The 16,542-nt window shown below is 44.8% G+C and overlaps 1 protein-coding gene across 1 annotated transcript in view; it reads left to right on the top strand.

Annotated features, from left to right (window-relative positions):
• The window catches only part of LOC146857530 (uncharacterized), a 700,718-nt gene that overhangs the window by 375,921 nt on the left and 308,255 nt on the right, over nucleotides 1–16,542 (top strand). Inside the window, exons 3-4 of the mRNA XM_085648074.1 lie at nucleotides 1,813–2,124; nucleotides 8,183–8,293. Of these exons, the coding sequence (XP_085504200.1) occupies nucleotides 1,813–2,124; nucleotides 8,183–8,293 (423 nt within the window). The remainder of the gene's footprint in view (nucleotides 1–1,812; nucleotides 2,125–8,182; nucleotides 8,294–16,542) is intronic.

Below are 16,542 nucleotides of genomic sequence, written 5' to 3'. Positions count from 1 at the left end.
AGCTGCCCCCCCTCCTGAGGCCATTAATGGCCTTGATGACCCCATCCCCGGGGCATTGCCTCTTTTCCATTTTTGTTTAAAAAAAAAAAAAAATTATTTCAAGATGGGGGACACATGGCCACCTTCCATGGGCCATTTTTGGCCTCAACGTGGGGGACCGCGGGGGGAGCCCCAACGCCCCAATGCCCCCGCAGTCTCCGCTGGCTCCCCACCTTCTGCGGGAGCAGGCATTGCTTTTGGACAAATGGAGCTGCTAACGTGCAGCTCCCTTTGCCCTTTGCTTACATCTGCAGACAAACAACTGAATGATGTAGGCCTGAAAAATACTGAGTTAACTGTCTTAAGTACAACAGCTGGTGAAAGACTGTGGAAGGTTAAAATACTGAAGGGAGCAAGGAGGTATCATGAGAGAGGCTTCTTCATTTGCTCTGACTCCTTTATTGTAGGCATAATAGAAACTGCCTTCACTAACATCTTTTTTTCAATGTAATGACATTTTTATCTACAGATACTCAGGGCAATCATGTGGCCAATGTTTGCCCCAGGTCTGGTCATAGTTCTATGAAATGGGGTGCCACCTCACTGAGGGCATATCTCCTCAGGAAGTTATTTGGATGAATTGAAAATGGAGCTCCATCACATACTCATAACTCTTTCAAAGAAGCGTTGGAAAACAACTGTCCAAAGTACATCACCTATCAATATTACGTTTTTTATTAATAAAACCTATCATGGTATGTGCTATAGTTGAGATAAATTCATCTTAGTTCATGCCCCAATTTGCTTGGATTAAACCAAAGACATTGACAATTCTTGGTGAAAAAATGTTTCTTTAAATATACTATACTGAAAGTCTTTGTGTGCAGGTGGTTGAACTCTCTGAACTTACCCTAAAGTTAAGCAGAACTAAGCCATGTTACATCAGTGGAGCAATGATTTTTTATGGGAGCTTGTGAAGGAAGTAAGGGCCAGTTTTACTAACATTTTGCATCATGGTTGCACTTCCTTTGTGGCGCATCCATGACACAAAATGTTAGGAGATATTTACAAAGCCATGCAATGGGCGATTTTCTCCTCCTTGCATGGCATTCAAAAAATAATGTACGGCAAAGCAGCAGCTTGTGCCGCATTCATATTGTATTACATTTTGTACTGGGCGGTGTTCCATGGGTGGAACATGGACGTTCCATAGCATCCACCCATGAATTTCACGCAAACACAGATTTACACAGGTTTGCAAAACTGGGATTTTTTTCTCCTCGTTATTTCCCCTTTCTTTGTGTGAAGCAATTTGCAGCACACATAGAAAGAAGAATATGCCTCAAGGGATTGCTTTTCTGCAAGGGTGCCTGTGTTGATGCTAAACTTCCTGAAGCGTGCCAGCGCAAGGACAGGAATATGCTGTATGATATTAAATACATTTCATTTGTGCCCTTTCATGCAGTGCAGCACAGGAAGGTGACTTGCTGCGTGAAAGTATGTTAAATATGCCCCTAAGTATGCATTGGTATTAGGAACTGTACTTTGATTGTTGAGGGGTTACATTTTGAAAATCAAGTGATGTAACTATGATACAAAATATGTAGTGAAAATGAAGCTCAATCTGTATAAGCACCATAAATAAACAGATTTGGTGAATGATTGAGCTTTAGTCGTTAGTAACAGATAAATAATGGAGCTTCAGTCAGAATGCTCTCAATTACTGAAAACTAACATAGAAAAACAATAATCATGAAGTTTCTTAATTTAGGTTTGTCAAAATGCCACAAACTATGGTTGCTTCAAACTAATTGTCAGATTTTTTTCATGCAGCTCAACCAATATCAAGCCTGTTACCCAAAGAAGTTGAAGTTCAAATTGGAACAGAGAAATCTGTCTCTTGTCGCATGGAAGGATTTTATCCAAAAGTGTTAAAGATAAGTTGGTGGACAAGCAAATATGGTGTGATCTCAGAAGATACCTGCACTGGATCTCCTGAGAAAAACCAAGATGGCACCTATACTGTGACAAGCTATTTAAGACTGCAGCCATCTATTGAAGACAATAAAAACATTTACATGTGTATTGTGCAGCATAGGTCATTGTCTGAACCATTAATGCTGAGCACTACTTTGACAGCTAAAGGTAAGATGCACTAAATTTGTAAATATGGAGCTTTTAGAGCCCAATTGTGTGACTTACTACAGATGCTGCTGAAAGAAAGGTAGCGCCTGAAAACACTGTGGGCCCGATTCACAGAACTAACTTAAGACAAAATCCTAAACTTACTACCATTTTGGTATTCACAGAAGGCACTTACTCATTTTGGTATTCACAGAAGAAACTTACTCACTTCGGTATTCACAGAAGTTAGGAGTCCTAACTTTAGGACTCCTAAATGCCTTCTGTGAATACCGAAAGTCTTAAAATTAGGATTTTTCTCAGTTTAGGAGTCCTAAAGTTAGGACTCCTAACTTTACTACTACTAAACTGAGAAAAATCCTAATTTTAAGGCTTTCTGTATTCACAGAAGGCATTTAGGAGTTCTAAAGTTAGGAGTCCTAACTTTACTACTACTAAATTGTGAAAAATCCTTATTTTAAGACTTTCGATATTCACAGAAGGCATTTAGGAGTCCTAAAGATAGGAGTCTTAAATATACTACTACTAAACTGAGAAAAATCAAAATTTTAAGGCTTTCTGTATTCACAGAAGGCATTTAGGAGTCCTAAAGTTAGGAGTCCTAACTTTACTACTACTAAATTTAGAAAAATCCTAATTTTAAGACTTTCGGTATTCACAGAAGGCATTTAGGAGTCCTAAAGTTAGGAGTCCTAACTATACTACTACTAAACTGAGAAAAATCCTAATTTTAAGGCTTTCGGTATTCACAGAAGGCATTTAGGAGTCCTAAAGATAGGACTCCTAACTTCTGTGAATACCGAAATGAGTAACGAGGCGAAAGGAGTATCGCACGGCAATGAGGGCGTATAAAACTGCTCTCCGTCTTGCGAAGGCCCAATTATTCGAGGAGAGAATAAAAAGTTCTGCCAACTCCTCCAGAGAAACTTTTAAGGTTGTCAATGAACTTCTTAAAGTTCCTGAGCCTTCGGCAACCTTCGACAGCCCAGGCGAGAAATGTAAGGAGCTGGCAAGCTATTTCAACATGAAAATAGTCAATATTCTTAGCACCCTACCACAGGTTGCCCGAACTACATTTATAGGTAACCAATCTCGAGGTGTCCGTGTTCACTTGGATACCTTCGGGCCAGTTTCAGTGGACGAAGTTTGCAACGAACTGGGCTCATTGAAAAGTGGTTCCCCCAGGGACCCTGTCCCTATGAGATTTTTGAAACAGGTAGCAACTACTATCGCAGCCCCAGTTGCGGACCTTATCAATGCTTCTTTGGCGCAGGGTTCGGTACCACCGAGCTGGAAAAGGCCAGTGGTAAAGGCTCTGTTGAAAAAACCAAATTTAGATTCGTCTGATTTGGCAAATTTCAGGCCTATTTCCCTGCTCCCTGGTCTTAGCAAGATCGCCGAAAGACTGGTGAATCGGCAGTTGTCATACTTCTTGGAGTCTAATGGCCTGCTACGACGTTCCCAAACCAGTTTTCGACCAGGTCAGGGCACTGACACTGCTCTTCTGGCAGTCGTCGAGGAAGCGAGGAGCATTTTGGATTCGGGAGGGTCAGTGGCAGTGATCCTCCTGGACCTCAGTGCTGCGTTCGATACGATGAATCATCAAGTGCTGATCCAACGGCTGGCAGACATAGGGGTGGCTGGTGTGGCGCTGAAGTGGCTTAAGTCATTTCTTTGCGACCGGACGTATCAGGTTTGGGAAGGTAGCGAATGCTCGGCGTATATCCCCCTCCAGTGTGGTGTGCCTCAGGGCTCCTCTCTGAGCCCCACATTGTTCAATGCATACATGGTCCCTCTGGAGGATGTGGTGGCCCCATTTGGTATTAAGATCGTCAGCTATGCTGACGATACGCAGTTGGTGGTCGCCCTACCCCAATTTGTGGATAACCCCGACTCGCTGCACTCTTGCATGTCCAAGGTTCACACCTGGATGTGTGAATCAGCGTTGAAGCTGAATGGTTCAAAGACCGAACTAATACTGCTCGGACGCAAAACCCCCTCTCTTCCCCTGTCTAGCTGGCCCAGTTGCCTGGGAGCTTTGCCGAGCCCTAAAGAAGAGATCAAAAGCCTGGGTTTCTGGCTGGAACGAGATCTTTCCTTCAGGACCCAGGCAAAAAAAACGGCAGGAGTATGTTTTGGTCTCCTCCGCTCAGCTCGGAAAGTTCTCCCCCTGCTACCTTGGTCATCTAGGAAGCTACTTGTTCAGGGGCTTATTGTATCTAGATTAGACTACAGTAATATTATCTTTCTAGGTGCCCCTGAAGCTACGCTTAATAAACTTCAGCAAGTACAAAATGCTGCGGCTAGGCTACTTATGAACACACCAAGGATACAGTCAGCCAGACCCGCTCTGAAGGCCTTGCATTGGCTTCCGGTGCGCGAAAGGGTCAAATTTAAGACTCTTTGCACTGCGCATAAAATTCTGCAGGGGAAGGGACCTCCCATCCTGCGGAATTTAGTTGTGCCTTATAAAGCCAACAGGGCCCTGCGATCTGACCAAAAACACCTTCTTCAAGTTCCCAGAGTTAGAAGGGTGCGGGCCGGGGGGCGAAGATATTCAGTTAATATAGCTATCTTGTGGAATAGCCTCCCCCTGTGTTTGCGCACAGAGACGTGTTTCTTACGATTCCGGAAACTTCTTAAAACTTACCTCTTCCCTGCTTAATGCAGCAGAACTGTTCGGCTTCTTATGTTTGTCACTCTGGACAAAGCGCTGGGATGCCCGAGGGTAACTATGCGCTATATAAATCTCCTATTCTATTCTATTCTATTCTAAGTGCCTTCTGTGAATACCAAAATGAGTAAGTGCCTTCTGTGAATACCAAACTGGTAGTAAGTTTAGGATTTTGCCTTAAGTTAGTTCTGTGAATTGGGCCCTGTGTGTGCAAAGATGCTCATTATTTGGTGTGATTGAGCGATTTCACTGTGTAATAAACTCATAAATAACCCTGGGCGAAGTACACGTAGTGAGACTCTGCCCTGTCAATAAAAAATAGAAAAAAAAACACTTACCTACTCTGGCATCTCTGGGCTGCCCTCCTCCTCGCCGTGGTCTCTCCTCCTCGCCCTCGACGGTCACAAGCCCCTATATTGTATGTCGTGCGTAGACCGCGCAGTCCACGTGAGGCGTACAACATAGGGGTTTGCGACCGGCAAGGACGGCAAGGAGGAGAAACCACGGCGAGGAGGAGGGCAGCCTGGCGATGCCAGAGCAGGAGCTAACTCAGCTCCGCCTGAACTCTGCGTTCCCAACGGTGTGCGGAGTTGTCAAAACTCCACAAAACTCCGCAGGCAGAGCGGAGTTTGCCACCCGGGCCTTCTCATTAACCCTTCTTGAAAGCAGTTAGGCTTGTTTGTAAAAACTTTTGCTCAAAGCCACAGCTACCCAGGATTAAGCTGTCAGGGTTTGTCAAAGGAATGAGTGCAAAGTATTTAAAAGTACCAAAACACTTGACCACAAAATAAAAATGACACAAATTAAATCTGACACCACCCAAACAAACAAAATTCACAGGAGGGTTCCTGAGATATAAATTATTGAGCAAATAATGAATCAATGCTCTTCATTCAAATCACAAACAAGCATTGACAACTACTGCAGTTAGTGGTTTCTTGGAAAACTTTTGTTAAGTTGAGTACAACTACTCCGGCTCAGTCTGGGTGACCAGCTCTAGGAAGGAGTGAGTCACGAGGGCCAATGAGACTTGGCAGGACAGTTACTCTGCAGTCAAAGCAGTCTCCAGTCCAGTTTTAAAGATCTATGGGCCAATCGCCATAGACTTGATTAGAGTGGGTCAGATGCAAGGGATACAGGATGATGAAGACGCTGAGGATGCTGGCCCGGTGACAGGGATCTTCCTGGAGCCACCTCCCAATCCATGAACACAGTGAAATTACTTTGGCCACAGGGGTTTGATTTTCTTTGAACTCCGGTTGAAGTCCAGCCAGAAACCAGTTGCCATTAGTCTACTGGTCTCCAAGTTACAGCAAAACCAGTGGTTCCCTTTAGCTGTTTACCCACAGATGGAGTCACACCTTCTGTTAAAGCTACAGGGCCCCCAATGCTGAAGATGCTACCTTGGTGATTTGGTAGCCAAGATTGCCTGACTGCCAAAGCACAGCCTTGGACACCAAGGCTTGATGCCCAAAAGTTGCACCCACGTCTGCTGGAACCAGTAGAATCATCATAGTGAGGTATGAGTCCAAGAGTCAGTTGTCTGACATCCATGAGCCCCAGACGGGACTGCACCTGCTGATTCTTGGACTAGCAAAGAGGGAACTGTTCTTAGAGAAGGGCACCCCAGGCAGTGTCTTCCTTTCTTTGGTGCAGTCTGTCTTTGCCTGGTCTACTGAACAGCAGGGCAGTCCTTCTTTGGTCCTCTCTCCAGTGCAGACAAGTCAGTTTTGGATGCCTGCTTTTAGGCCCAGAACTGGGCCTTAGGGGATGCAGTGGCTATTAGCCGATGCACTACCATGTCCCCTCCCATGTGACGATAGCTCACTGCAATGTGTGACCTCTAGCTATGCTGGAATAGCCCACTTCCAAGATGGCAGCACCCCTCTCTCACTATGTGGAACTCAGTAGTACTCCCTAGAGGTGTCGGTACTTAAGGACTACACATGTATGGGAAAACGTGTTCAGGTAGGCAGCTTTGGGGACGGAGAGGGAGAAGAAATTGCCAAACCAAAGAGCAGCCCTTCTTGTGTGTGTCCGCTATGTGTCCTTCAAAGGTGGCTTTCCCTTTGAAACTTGTGTTTTGGACTCACACCCTGTCTTGTGGCCAAAAACCGTAAACTGTCACTGGAGAACTTTGAACAACAGAGTGGCAACTTTCCAAAGTTGCCATTTACTTAAAAGATACATTAAATTCGACTTGGGCATCAAATCGGGTTTAATGCAACAATTCTTTTGAAACCTTGAAGTACCAATTTTGGCTGTTTTAATTCAGAAGTTAGCAAAGGTAATTTACCAGTGTGTAACTGGCCTTTATACAGTAAAAAAATAATATTTGGTTTTATTGTTACATATAAGGTCTGACCTTTTAATGCATAGAACCCTGCCTTATAGATTGATCGGCCTGCTTTGGGAAAAGCAAATTTAATAAAAAAGGAAGGTCTGGACTTTTTCATTAATTTAAATGGTAAAGTTGAGTTAACATTTCGAGCACTGCCTTGCCAGCCAGCAATGCGCTGGCAGACTGTGAGTCTTGCTTGGCTTTTTCACACTTATGGCACAAAAATTGTTGCAGGCCATGAGGTACTTATTTATAAGTCCCTTGTACATGGTACCCAGGGACTGTAAGTCAACTTATGCCAATTGAGGGCGAGCCGATTGGAAATATACCTTTGAAGGTGCACTGAGGCCTGCTAAACAGACTTCAGTGCCCTTAAGAGTCAGAAAAACTAGTAGCAACAGTCCAAAAACTTGGTAGTAATCATGCAAAAAGAGCCATTTCCTTACTCACTTCATTGGGGATCTTTTGGTCTATGTGTTTCCTCAAACTGTAATGAATAGGTTGGAAGCTGGGGGATGTAGGTGAAGCACATTAATAACATCTAGCTATATGAAGGTGGACGCAACAAGAGACACGTTAGCCACATTCAAGGTAGATAGCTTATTATTATCCCCATTACATCGCTGTAGACTGTGATGCATTAATACATCACTCAGCAACTGGAAATGTGAGACACAAATTGGACGCAGTGACCTCCCACCCATTTGTTACGCCTCTTTGTAGTCCAGTTAATATGCCCATTGAATGTCTAGTGCTGCTTATTTCCACAATAATGACAACAGCCCTTTCTCTCTCCCACCACAATCACTTAGTTTCTGTCGCGTTCCTAACAGACATGAACAAACGTTTAATGTTGTGGTCAATAGAACTAACTATTTGGCTGTTATGGTAAACATCCTAGAATAGAATCATAGGATAAGCTCTGATCAAGGAGTCACAAGACCTCCACATGTTTCTGAATCTCCATCTGTCTGTTTGTTATCATCAGAAAAAGCTAATTTGTCATCGTTCACTTTTTATTATTAATACTTTGTCTTTATTCACAGAAAAAGACACCTCTTTAAGTGTATTATCTAAAGCACTTATTGGAACTGCACTTGCATGGATGTTAATTGTGATATGCTCTGTTTATGTACACAAAAGGTATCTGAAGATTGGTAAGTGTCCCTTTTCAAAGCCATTACTGTCAGTTTTTTTGGTATGTTTCTAAAGTTGTAAAATGATGTATGCATCATAGGCGGCTCAATCCTCTTGTTTCTATATCAATATCTAAGCTCTTGTGATGCAAACAACTTGATCTTAAATGAATTACACAACCTGTTCTATGATTTACATCTGTTTTTCAAAGTGTAGAATAATGAAGTGGGTGACAAGTGAGGGAGGTTGGAGGAGCAGCAAAGAATGTGGTGGGGCCATGGGGGGTGTTTAAAAAACAGGAGCTGGATAGAGATGGTTGGGGAAGAAACAGGTAGGGGAGAGTTGAAAGGAAGCAATACAAAGGGTGGAAAGGGGACAAAGATAAGGAGGTTGTAGCACTTGGAAGAGAGAGCAAGAAAACACATACAAACTGGTATTGTGCTTAATCCCTAAAGTGCTGAATCTTCACCCAACTGTGCTGAGCCCTTTTCTTGATATTGGGGGTTAGTGGATTCTCCAGTGGGATCCAAGAAAATTGCCAAAATGAAGCCACTTAAAAAAAAAAAAAGTAAAAATGTGCTGGACAAGAAAATTTGTTTTTTTTTCAAAAACAAATTTCATGGGAAACCTATTGTTAATGCCAAGATCCCCCTCTGCCAAGATCTGAGGAACTGGCAGGTTTGTAAAAACAAAAATGTTTTTACCATAGTTTTCTGCAATATTAAGTGGTAGCCAATTGTTTTCTATTTGTATGGTGTCTACCTGCTTATAGTTTATGGTAAAAACAGACCTGAAACTTATGGTTGAACCTAGAAAGCTACACATTTCGGAAAGTAAGTCAAAAGTCTGAATTCTTCAGGGGTTATTTATGTTGATCGCTCACAGTTTTTTCCAAAGAACCAAATGAGTAAGAAAACATAGAAATAGTTGATAATGTTTTTGTTAGAACTGGTGGTCTCTAGTTGGCAGAGATAGGTACCTTTGACCAAATAGGGACACTTGCTTCTAGTCAGGGTAAGGGGGAAACACACTTTAGATAACCCCTGCTCACCCCCTTGGTAGCTTGGCAAGAGCAGACAGGCTTATCCCAAAGGCAATGTGTAAAGTATTTGTACCAACATTCACAGTAACACAGTGAAAACACCACAAATGGACACCACACCAGTTTAGTAAAATAAAATATCTTTATCTAAACAAAACAAGACCAAAGCGACAAAGATCCAACATACAGAAACTCAGTAGAATGTCTATGGAAAGGCTGTTGCATAAATAAACTTGTATATGATCAAATGCGACACTCAGTCTCAAAGTACCTGGGATGCGTAACGCAAAATAAACAAAAGGGGCGCAGAGAAGGCGATGCATCAATTCTTCCTGCGCTCGAGTTCCGATGCGACAAGATGGCGCCCTGATGCGTTGCGATGATCCGGTGCGATGCAACAAAATGGCGTCTTCACTGCGAAGCGACAAGATGGAGGCAATTCGTGCACACCCAACGGCTGTGCGGCGAACTCGGTGGTTTCCTGAGGCGCGACAGACCCTGCGACACTCTTCTCCGGTGATATGATGACACCATCGGTGACGACGACATGCGTCTCCGGTGTTGCAGTGGTAATCAGCGGCGGCACGCTTCCTCTGCGATGCGACCGCCCTGCAACACGCTTCTCCGGTGATGCGACGGCACCCTCTGTGTGGCAGCAAGCTTCTCCGTTGATGCGATGGCAAACAGTGGCAGCGGCGACTTCCTCAATGATGTGACAGTGGCTGCTGTGGCGGTGTCACGCTTCTCTCGTTGGTCGCGCTTCCAGCTACCTTCAGCAAAAAGGCCTCACACACAGTTACAGGTCCTTCTGGCTGACTGGAACTCCCAGCAAGGAAGTTCAGGGAGTTGGAGTTTAAGTCATTTTGTGACTGGGACTTCAGAAACAGGAGGTCAGCTCATCTCAGGCCCTTGGAGACTTTTCTTCAGAGGGACACAGCACACAGCAAAAGTCCTTCTTCAAGCAGGAGACACAGCACACAGCAAATTCCTTTAGATCTCTCCTTAGTAGAAACAGCAAACTGCAGGCCCACCCCAGACACACAGCAAGGGCAGTACTTCCCCTCAGTCTCTTCAGCTGATCTTCTTTGGCAGGGATTCCTCTTGATCACGAAGTAGTAGTCTAACTTTCAGGGGTTTCAGCTCTCAAATTTCTACCCCAAAAGTCTTTTTTCTCTATGTGTGAGGGGTCCTGGACCCAGTCCAAACCAGTTCTGGATGCACTCTGCCAGTGCACATCTTATTCCCTTGTGAGTGTGGGCCAGGGCCATCAGACACACCGCAGGGGGTGGAGCCAGCATTATGGAAGGCAGGCACAGCCTTATTCAGGCCCAGGTGTTACTCCTCCCACCACTCCAAATGCAGAATAGTCTATTCAGCCAAGTGCTGACTCACCTAGCCTTCTGGAGCCATCCCAGCCCCTGTCACTCTCAAACCAGACAGTCAATCCACAAACAGGCAGAGACACACAGAAAGGCTGAACAAGAAAATAGCCACTTTCTTAAAAGTGCTATTTTCAAACACAGAATTTAAAAACCATCCTTCCTAAAAGAATTGTTATTAAATTCTGAGTTCAGGGATACCAGATTCCAAATCTCTATCTTGCTCCTATGGGAAGATTTGCAGGTAAACATGTTACATAGCATTCCCCATTCTGTCCTATGAGCAAGATAGCCTTTCAATTGTGAAAAACGAAATTGGCAGTATTTCACTATCAGGACATGTTACCCACACTAGTACATGTCCTACCTTTCACCTACACTGCACCCTGACCAGGGGGGTACCCTGGGCCTACCATAGGGGTGTCCAATGTGTGAGAAAAGGGAAAGGTAAGGCCTGGCCAGTGGGTACACTGGCCAGGTCAACATGGCAGTTAACAAACTGTGCACAGGCACTGCAGTGGCAGCCCGGAGACACCATCTTAGGGCTACTCCTGTGGGTGGCACAATCAGTGCTGCAGGCCCACTAGTAGCATTTGAATCACCAGCCCTAGCACACTCAGTGCACTTTACTAGGGACCTACTGGTAAAACAAATATGCCAATCATGGATAGCCAATCACAATATCAATTTACACAGAGAGCATATGCACTTTAGCACTGATCAGCAGTGGTAAAGTGCCCAGAGTCCTATAGCCACCAACCACAGGTCAGGAAAAAATAGGAGGGAGAATCAAAAAGTTTGGGGATAACCCTGCAAAAAGTGCCATTTCCAACAGTTTTCATCTGTGATTGTTTGCCACAAGGACTAATTTACAATCCTAATGTACCATTTTGTCCATCATGTTCTTTTACTTTCAGGGATTTATAGTGTTTGTTGCTCAAAGATGATACCCAGAGCTATCAACAGAGCTGCTGTTTATAATGATTTTTCATTATGTACAGACCTAGCATCAATTCATATAGTGAAATCTAATGAATGAAAAATGGGTCTGATGGAAATTTATCCTGGGCACATTTTAAAAATGGAAAACGAGTTTAGAAACAGTATTGTGGTTGACTGTTTAATCTGTCAGCCTTAGGGTGGTCTTCCCCCAAAACTTTTTCCCTTCACTTCTCCTATTTTATCTGATCTTATTCTCGCTGTCCTTTGTGATCTTTAGCACCAGTTACCAGTGGGAGAGTCTTAAGTGCATGTGCTCGCTAAAACATGGCAACATTGACTTACACTGAACTGGCACATTTGATTTACTTATAAGTCCCTGGTACAGCGGTACTACCTGTACCCAGGGCCTGTAAATTAACTACTACTAGTGGGCCTACAGCACTTATTGTGCCACCTGTTTAAGTAGACTTTCAAATGTATCTCAGGCCAGCCACTGCAGCCTGTGTATGCATTTTTATCCTGCCATTTCAACTCGGAAAATTAACCATTTGCCAGGCCTAAACCTTCCTTCTTAATATGTGTAAGTCACCCTTAGGATAGGCCCTACACAGCCCAAAGGGTAGGCCCTACACAGCCCAGAGGGCAGGGTGCCATGTATTAAAAAAGTAGGACATATACTTTTATATTTTACATGTCCTTGTAGTGAAACAATCCTAAAATTGCTTTCACTACTGCAAGGCCTCCCTGTCCCCTAGGATTACATTGGGGTTCCTTATTACATTTAATAAGTGATGACCTTTGATTGGGAGTAGGTAGGAATTCAGAGTTCGTAATTTAAAACCCTCTCCACAATTCTCGAAATGCCAATCATTTACACACTAATTTCAGAAAGTTGCCATTTCTTCATCCCAGACATTTGCTGCCTGCAGCCTGTCTCTTGGGTCACATGACCAGGTGTAGCTGGCTATTTGACTTTGCGTATTCCTCTCAGACAGTGAGACAAAGGAGAGTTATGTGATGGCAGGATGGCTCATATCTGTCATGATTTGGGGGAAGAGCTGTCACCTACCGCACTAGTACATCACAATGAGTCTGCCCCAGCACACAAGGGTTTCACATTATTTCTTTGTGCCACAGCAAGGAGGGAGGAAGCTCCAGACCCCTCTGGTGTTAAAAGCCTCTAAAAACTTCTCCTACATCAGAGCTGGAACAAAGGATAAATAGTGTACCTCAGACTCAGATCATTTCTAAACCTCTGGACTCTGCCAGGAAGGAGAACTGGCCAGGTATGAACAAATGCAGCAGAGCAGTCCTTTGCCCTGTTAGCCTGCTTGCTGAAAAGATCTACTGTTACTGCACCAGGACTTTGCTGCTGCTGTGAACTGCCTTTCTGAACCCAGACTGCCTGTGCTGTCTTAAGAGTTCAAGGATCTCCAAAGGCCAGTTGGCTGACCTCCTAGTCCAGCCACATGGACACAACAGGCTTCTCCGTGCCACACAACTTGATGCAGGACCGCTTATCGCCTCAGTGGGTCTGCAACACAATCCAGTATGCTGCATCTTGATGCCGACAACCGGCCCAGCTTCATGCAGCTCCATGCAACCTGATGCACAACTACGCATCGCAGCTTCTGATTGGCGGCTTCGCAGCACCGACAAGCACAATGCATCTTGATGCCAACAACCGGCCCAGCTTGATGTATCTCAATGCAAGCCCCAGGGGCTTCTTCAGCACTGCCCAGCTTGATGCACCTCGACCTCAGCACCGACACATTGCAATCTAAATCTTTGCAAGCTCCAGCCGCTTCCTCGATAACAACATAGGAACCCGCATCGCAATCACCCATTGATGGCTATCTACTTCGCTGCGCACCACATCTTGATGCAAGACCTCGCATTCAAAGCTCCAGTTTATGGTTCCTGGACGCCGGCCTGCACAGTACATCACAACGACTTCACAACTTGATTCCCTGCTACAAGGTACTGTTTAGTAGACTGAACTCAGTCTTGTAACTTGCTCACGATCCACTGCAGTCTACCGTGACCACATAAGCGATACGGAGCAAAAAGAATCAACCACTGTTTATTTCATCATGACCTTTAAAACTGCATAACTCCAGTTTTACTAATTGGACGATTGTAGTTTTGGTCTTAAATTATTTATTAAAGTGTACTCTATTTTTCTAAATTGATGTGGGATTTTTGTTGTGTTTATGCAGAACTTCAGTGGTAGCTTGGCACCAAAGCAGTCTTACCTGGAAGTCATAGAGTTAAGCACCGGTTAATTTTGGGTTTGACTGTGACTTCACCCTGACAAGAGTTGTGGTTGCTGCTTAAGTAGGGTTTCACCCCCTCAACCAGTAACCCAATTTCCTACATGGTTTATTTATGTTTCCATTAACCATACAACCAGAGGCATATACTACAGTCAAGATCATCACAGTATTCACTCACGTCCTATCACTGATCATATCCAATACCCAATGTGTTAGACCATTGACGTAGGTCTCCCTTCCATTTTTTTGCTGTTGCCTCATGTGTTTTTGCTGGTTATAGATGCTTTGGGCACTGTGCCACTGCTGTTCAGTGCCACAGTGCAAGTGCTTCCTATGGTAAATTGATATATGGATTAGTGACTCCATGATTGGCTTGATTAGTTTACTTGTCAGACCCTAGTACAGTGCACTGTGTGTGCCCAGGGCTTGTAACCAATGCTGCTCGTGGGCTTGCAGCACTCATTGTGCCACCCTCCGGAGCAACTTGTAAAGTGGGTCTCAGGTCTGCCATTGCAGAGTCTGTGTGCAGTCTGGAACTGCCATGCTGACTGGGCAAGTCCACCCAATTGCCAGTCCCTAAACCTTCCCTTTTATACATATTAGTCACCCCTATGGTAGGCCCAAGGGCAGGGTGCATTGTCGGTAAAAGGTAAGACATGCCATGGTTTGTGTGGCATGTCCTAATAGTGTATTACAGCTATTTTCGTTTTCACTATTGCAAGGCTACCTGTTCTCCATAGGCCAGAATGGGCTGTTTGGTTATTACATTTTATAATCCTAACTGACTCAGGGAACATGGTAGAAATTTGAGTTTAGTATGCCTGAACTCAGAATGATAAAATACATCTTTTAGTGAAGTTGGTTTTAACATTCTGTGTTTGAAAATGCCACTTTTAGAAAGTAGGCATTTTCTTGTCTAACCATCCAAACCTGCCTCTGCTGGGTTATGTATTCCTTGTCTGGAGTTTGAGTGACAGGGCTGGGGGATTCCGGGAGACCGGGTGGGTCAGCCCAGTGGTGAATAGAGAGATCTGCATCTAGATGGGAGGGAGGAGTTGCACCTGGGACCTGAATAGGGCTGGGCCTTCCCTCCACAATGCTGGCTCCAACTCCTGTGGTGTGTCTGATGTCCCTGCCCTGCACTGTGAAAGGAAAGAAGGAGACATGTCAACAAAGTGCTCCAGGACTGACCAGAACTGGTTTGGACTAGGCAAAGGCCTCTCTGCCTTCAGAGAACCAAGGGAAAAGGAGTATAAATATTGGGACCCAGACCCAAGAACTTTAGATCACTTCTGGGAATCAAGACGAACCTTCGCTGAGGAGAAGAAGCAGGAAGCTGAAGGAGGAGACTACCCCTGTACTGTGTGTTTGGGGGATGGCCTGCAGTGGTTGTTTCATTGCCAAAGAGAGGAGAAAAGGAATGAGTGTGCTTTATATCAACTTGAAGAAGAATCTCCAAGGGCTTGAACTAGAGCTAGCCTCCTGCCTGAAGTCTCAGGGATACAAGACTTCACCAACCAGCTCCCCCCTGAATTCCCTTGCTGGTAACTGAAGTGCCTGTTGTTGTGCTGGGCCTTCTGAGAGACTGCCTGTCACTGGGAGCTGGAAGCGCAACGCAACAACGAGAAGCGTGTCGCTGCCGCAGCCACTGTCATCGCATCGCCGAGGAAGCGAGCCGCCGCTGCCATCATCGCATCGCCGAAGCGCGGTGCATCGCCAGAGAAGCAGGATGCTGCCACAGAGGTCATCGTCACATCATCAGAGAAGTGCATCGCAGAGCCTGTCGCGGCTCCAAAGATCATCGAGTCGCCGCACGGCCGTCGAGCGTCTCGCATCACACCAACGTTGTCGCATCGCACCGGAGAAGAGTATCGCATCGAGGGGCCAGCATGTCGCATCGCACCGGAGAGCAGTAAGAAACCGACGCATAAACTACCCACACAGTAAGGCAGCGAGCATCAACTCCCCTGCGCAGCAGTAAGGAACCGACGCATCCACTCCCCTGCATGTAAGGAACCTACGCATCACCTTCCCTGCAACCCTTTTGTTTTCTTTGCGCTACGCATCTAGGGTACATTGAGAGTAAAGTGTCGCATTTACAACTTGAGAGAACTGAGCTATTTTAGAAAATTTAAGAGACTATTTTTGAGTACAGTATTGTGGATTTTTGTCGTCTGGTCTTGTGTTAAGTCTATATAAAAATACTTTTTTTATAATACAACCTGTGTGGTGTCCATTTGTAGTGTTGTCACTGTATTACTGTATGTGTTCACAAATGCTTTACACACTGCCTCTGATATAAACCTGCCTGCTCGTGCCAAGCTACCAAGGGGGTGAGCAGGGGTTATTTTAGGAGTGTAGCAAAAGACGCAAAGTTTCCTATTTGTCACAGGTACCTACCTATGCCAACTAGAGACCCCCAATCTAACACAATGCCATTCTTGAGTGTTTTCCCCCATTTTAAAAATCCTTTATTGGAGCTCAGTTTTTCCATTGTTCATAGTTTTACACAGTACTTTTCTTGCCCTCTGCACCACTCTGTCCTCTCTGTCCCTTATCTGCCTTCCCCAGACTAGGGCTACTAGCCCTTGCAGTTCCCTGTGTCTGGCCTTTCAAAGAGGAGTTATAAT

Source organism: Triturus cristatus, chromosome 3_2 (genome assembly GCF_964204655.1).
Source record: "Triturus cristatus chromosome 3_2, aTriCri1.1, whole genome shotgun sequence".
NCBI classification, from domain to species: Eukaryota; Metazoa; Chordata; class Amphibia; order Caudata; family Salamandridae; genus Triturus; species Triturus cristatus.
The sequence above is the reverse complement of the archived record's forward strand: the minus strand, read 5'-3'. Positions and strand labels throughout refer to the sequence as shown.